This window comes from Amblyomma americanum, chromosome 8 (assembly GCF_052857255.1).
Source record: "Amblyomma americanum isolate KBUSLIRL-KWMA chromosome 8, ASM5285725v1, whole genome shotgun sequence".
In the NCBI taxonomy this organism is placed as follows: Eukaryota; Metazoa; Arthropoda; class Arachnida; order Ixodida; family Ixodidae; genus Amblyomma; species Amblyomma americanum.
In genome coordinates, this window is record NC_135504.1 from 19,971,158 (window position 1) to 19,977,061 (window position 5,904).

A 5,904-nucleotide genomic window follows, 5' to 3' on the forward strand; every position below is an offset into this window, starting at 1 on the left:
TTCAATAACATGTAGTGCTGTTATTTATATAATTATGAAATTGATATTCATTATTTTTTGTCGTGAAGAGAGAGAAGAAAAGGCTGGGGAGGGAGCATGCGTAATGTCCGGTTAGTTTTCTCTCTCGGCTCCCTCGCCGATTTCTCCTAACGCATGCGCAGAAGCATACTGAGAAGTCATCCTCCCCTTGTCGTTCGATAACTGCGCGACATTCTTCGCCATTGCGCGACTGTTGTTTCACTTTGCTGTCAGCTGAGAAGTCACTGCGAGTACGTCCAAGATGAACCGGCTTTTCGGCCGCACCAAGCCCAAGGAGCCGCCGCCGAACCTGACGGACTGCATCGCCAGCGTTGACGGGCGTGCCGAGTCAGTTGACAAAAAGATCGCCAAGCTCGACGCCGAGCTCAAGAAGTACAAGGACCAGATGGCCAAGATGCGCGACGGACCGTCCAAGAACATGGTCAAACAGAAGGCTCTGCGGGTTCTCAAGCAGCGCAAGATGTACGAGCAACAGCGAGACAACCTGATGCAGCAGTCGTTCAACATGGAGCAGGCCAACTTCGCCACTCAAACACTGAAAGACACCAAGATCACCATGGATGCGATGCGGCTGGGCGTCCGCGAGATGAAGCGCGAATACAAGAAGGTGAACCTGGACGGCATCGACGACCTGCAGGATGAGCTGGAGGACATGATGGACCAGGCGAACGAGGTGCAGGAGGCCCTGGGTCGTAGCTACGGCATGCCCGAGGTGGACGACGAGGAGCTGGAGGCGGAGCTGAACGCGTTGGGAGACGAGATTGCGTTGGACGAGGACACCTCGTACCTGGATGAGGCGAGCACGCCCAGGATCCCGACCAAGGAGCCCGGCGCCGAGAGCCTTCCGGCCAACCAGGAAGGAGTCCTGGTCGACGAGTTCGGCCTGCCCAAGATCCCGGCGACGTGAGCGGAGGTTTGTTGTGCTCGTCAGGAGCGCGATCTGTGCGGAGTCACGTTTTGGAGCGGCTCTCTGTGGATTATTCAAGACGCGTAGCTGCGGGCGCACAGCGCCGTTCCAGAACTGACGGACGGCGGCGGCTCCCCACAACAGCGTGACATAGCCTGTCTGTGAAGTTTCGTTTTCCACAGCGTTGCACCTGTCCAATACACGCATCAACCCTGGGCACAGCGTTTGTGAGCGTGGTTTCCTAATGCTTGTCTTGCGCGCGGCCTTTCCTAGTTGAAGCGCTTTTTTTGATCTGCATGTTAACGCGCGTTGTGGTGCATGATCTGCTGTTAACGTGTAGGTTAGCCAACGTGGCTGCTGCTGTAGTTTGTTGTTGTCTACATTAAAACTTGAAACGGCTGATTTGGTGCCGAGTTTTAACGTTGTTTACCGCGCCAGCTTTGCTTTCAGCTAAAAATAGCGTGGTACTGTCACTGCAGGTCACGGTGGCAGTGCTTTGCTTGGTATTTACGAAAGATAAGCAGTCAACTCTGTGCCTCTGCTGCCCTAACATCCTCAGCTAACTGCAGACAGTTTCCTCTTAACCACTCTCTTCTTGTTAAAGCACCTGATTTCTTCATTGTACTGTATGCACACCGTAGCTACTGCTTTAATTGTTCCAAGCGTAAATTTCTCAGTATTCCATTATGTGCTGTAGAAGCTGCAGCAGTTTTTTGTGAGAGTGCTTACTATTCTGTTAATAAAGGCTCTTTTTGTAAGTGCAAGTCATCTAGTGTGCCTGTCCAAAGTGTGATGCTACCTTAGGAACATAGCAGTAGTACTAAAGTTAATGAACAGTGAGGGTTGCATAAGGTACGGGTAGGTTCAGAGGATTGCTGCTGCTGCATTTCTGCATTAATGGCCCTAGTAAAAATTTATAGAGGCCAAGGTGTTTACACATGGGCCATGCTGTGGGGCTTGTTGTGCATTGCCAGCATTCCGGATCTCTTCTTTCAAGGTGAAAGGACATTTCACCCTCATCAACCCTCCTGAATTTAGGAATTCCACGGATGCTGCATGAGCCCCACTACACGGCTTTGAATTAACCTTCTCCCCAGGCTCTGTTTTTGACAAAAGGCTGCACATCTGGCACAGGTGCAGACAGAGGATCAAAAATTTTCATTTTCATTTCAGACCACAGCTTACAGTATTGGAAGCATTTCTCGTACCGCGATGATTGTTATCTGCACTGATGTCTTATTCTGGCATCAGGCGTCGCCCCGCCGCGGTGGCTCAGTGGTTAGGGCGCTCGACTACTGATCCGGAGTTCCCGGGTTCGAACCCGACCGCGGCGGCTGCGTTTTTATGGAGGAAAAACGCTAAGGCGCCCGTGTGCTGTGCGATGTCAGTGCACGTTAAAGATCCCCATGTGGTCGAAATTATTCCAGAGCCCTCCACTACAGCACCTATTCGTCTTTTCTTCTTTCACTCCCTCCTTTATCCCTTCCCTTACGGCGCGGTTCAGGTGTCCAAAGATATATGAGACAGATACTGCGCCATTTCATTTCCCCAAAAACCAATTATTATTATTATTATTATCAGGCGTCTCTGTACCTCTCAGCTCGTGTTCCAACTTACATCCCGTTCAGCGACACCCGATTTTCAGTGACACTGAAACGACAGAAAAGGATGCGCCAGCTAAAATCAGTGCAAATTTATAAGAAAGAACAGGAGCTAATGCCTACAGCTTTTTGTACACCTTGCATGTTCAGTGTTTCCATGGCGAGTGCACTAATGTTGGGCAGAACACAGTCTCCATTTCCTCTTCGTCCTTCCCATGTTTCCATAGAAATAATGACAGCAGCCATGCTGACGTAGCCCTCCTGAGGTCTAGGATTCCGTTCAGATTCTATGGTTTCCCGTGCGACATGCCATTTTGCTCTGCTTAATAAGGGAGGTTTTATCTATGTCAGGTGAACGGTCCTTGCAGGTCATACAATGAATTGCCAGAGAAGCTTCAAAATCTTTTCCTTCAAGCACAATTTTCACATTTTTTGCGTGCTCCCTTAACCTATCGTTAACATATCTCCCACTTTGGCCAGCATACACATTTCCGCACTTTAATGGAATTTGATATACTACACCTGCGCATTCAACAAAAGGCCACCTGTGCTTCTTGCCGCAATCAGTTACTGGGTTGCCTCCGGGTCTGTCATTCTGCAGAGCTTTGACAGCTTGTGGGGTGCTGAAAAACAGCGTTTATGTCGTAATGCTGGTCCATCTTTTTGATATTGTGTTCCATGGAATGAATATTAGCGCTCAATTTCTATCAAGGCACTTGTAGTGTGTGTGCTTTTTATATTCCAAAGTTTGTGATTTCTTTTTTTATATATATAATGTAAATGTAAAAAAAACTATTCTAGAGGCCAAACTGTGTGCCAGTACTAGTTTGTACTGAGTTTGTTGTTCATAGTCTATTGAACACAAATACCAAAAGGTGCATCAAATAAATTCTTTTTTATTGGAGCCAGGCTTGCACCATTTGAGAACAGGTGAAATGAACTCCAAGGACTTAATATGGATGGTGCCTTGCTTTCAGCTTTTAATTGTAAATACCATGGATGAAAAGACCTCAACAGTATTGGAGAATTCTGTGTCTGATACCTGTGAATCATTCTTTGCTATTTCAAAGTGCTGGCAACACAAAATTGTGGGTGTGGGTTTAGAAAGTGCATAGCAGGCCATACATTCTCAAGTTCTCTGCTTAGTCACACAGATAAAATATTCATGGCCAGCCACTGTGGAGCACGCAACGACTTTAAAAACAGTACAGGCTGCACACTCTGCACGTGATTTGTTGCGTTTGTTTACGTAGGATTCTTGTCTCATCCATGCATTTGTTTAACCTCACAACGTTGATGGATTTTCACTGGTAAACAAAGTATCTCTACCTTGTTGCACATAATAAACGCAGTTACCTTACAAATTTCTAAACTTCTGATAATCGTGCTGTCACATAAAGCACCACAACTGCATTGATTAGCACATGTCAGTGGTGGGGTTAGTATAAAGTAACCAGACATCCAGATTTAGGCGGCACATGTCCCTATTTTGCGGGCATGGTCCCGCTGGCCTGCCAGCATGCTTGTGGGACGGTGTTTTGTCCTGCCTTCGCTACATTGGCTACACCTGCTCTACCTAGCTCCACCAAACCAGCCTAAATAATGGAAGAAACAAGCTATAGGCAGGCTCTCATAACTTCAGAGTTCAGTCACATCCGTCTTGACGAGAATGCTTTATTTGGCGAAGCCTGTAACGTTTCACGTCATGTCATAACTGGAAAACTAGAGGAATGGAAGAGCAAGAAGAAACCGGTCACGAGGTCGCGGAACGATGGGTGGATGCTCTTCAGCACTTTGAGATGAATGATGTGCCTTGTGACAACATTAGGGCAATTACAGAGTACTGCATGTGCTTTCCAGAAACAAATGAAGCAGTGGAGAGGGTGTTTTTTCTTTTTATCAGTAAGCTGTGGTCTGCAGAAAAGACGCAGCTTCAAGTGACAATACTTAAAGCAATGCTGATGCTCAAAGTGAATGTGCACATGACGTGTGAACAGTACCACGGACACATCTGCAAAAATGGACTGCTGAAGGAGAGGAGGAAAAACTTTATATTTGATATTAAAATGTGTTATTAGCGATCACGGGCTGTCTTCTTCATCTTCCGAGGAGTTATTGCAGCCCGTCTTAGCAGGGTTGGGGCCCCTGGTCCAGGACTCCACTGAGGTATGCCGCCAGGTAGGCTCTCCGCACCAATCCGCGCTGGACGGCCGGGTCCTCGCTGGAGAGCATCCCCTCCCACTGTTCCGCGCTCGGGTTTTTGTTTATTGCAGCTAGATCCTTGTTTTTCTGACACACCCACATTATGTGCATTAACGTGGGTTTTTCTCCACACCACGGACATTTGCTGCTGTATTGCATGGGGTAGATTTTACGTAAGGTATTTAGATTGGGGAAAGTCCCTGTTTGCAGCAGCCTCCAGCCTACTGCATCTGGTGTAGGCTGTTATGGGGTGGCGGATATTTGAGTCGCATTCCCCTCTGGTAGTTTAGAATGTCTGAGTAGCTCAGGGGTACCGGGTCTGCTGCTGGGTTGTTGAGGTCAGTTTGAGTGGAGGCTCGGTTTGTGTGCTCTCGAGCAATCCTATCTGCCTCTACGTTCCCGGCGATCCCGGTGTGTCCTGGTACCCACATGATTACGTGTTGCAGTTGTTGTTCCTCGGTTTGCGGCATTTTGGCCGATTTAAGGATATGTAGAGGTTTCCGTCCTATTTTGCCATTCATGTAATTTCGGCATGCTGCTTGCGAGTCGGTTAATATTGTTAGAGACCTTCGGATACGGTAGCCCTCCGCCGCCGCCAGGGCGATGGCAGCCTCTTCGGCTTCCTCGGCCGCACAGTCCTTGAATGATGCGCTGGCTATTCGAGCCAAAAGTATTAAGTATATGTGCCAGCTAGGCAAAAGTTGGAGGAAAAGAAATGCTGCATGATATAGACAGAACGACAAAAAGTGCATGCCTAAACAACTAGCCGTGTCATTCAGGGGTAGCCCTCCCCATAAAATCAACTGCACAGCAGAAAAATAGTGGTGCAGCCCTTTCCCGAGTTTGTGGGAAATCTGTAACCCCCTCCGTTTCGACGCGGCCCATCTTCATCGTCGGCAGTCAGGACAGCACCGGTTGGACAAGGAGGGAAGTCTCCCTCATGGGGGAAAAGTAACAGCGACGGGAGCGCCACCTCGTAGGTTACGCGGAATTCTGCGGGACCGGACAGTCTCTCTTCGTGATCCGACCAGCGTCACGAGCGGTTGCAGCTGCACGCTCTCGTCACCTTACGCGGCAGGCGCACGGGGGTCTGTTGTGCCTTGCCGCTGGACTTCTGGTTCCAGGCAGCGAAGCGAGCGCAGCAAACGCGCACTC

The 5,904-nt window shown here is 48.7% G+C and overlaps 1 protein-coding gene across 1 annotated transcript; it reads left to right on the plus strand.

Annotated features, from left to right (window-relative positions):
- The first annotated feature begins 142 nt into the window (after positions 1-142).
- Vps60 (vacuolar protein sorting 60) lies at positions 143-1,710 on the plus strand. The gene has a single exon (XM_077634053.1). The coding sequence runs from the start codon at positions 281-283 to the stop codon at positions 944-946; it is 666 nt and encodes a 221-aa protein (XP_077490179.1). The 5' UTR covers positions 143-280; the 3' UTR covers positions 947-1,710.
- Positions 1,711-5,904: the final 4,194 nt, after the last annotated feature.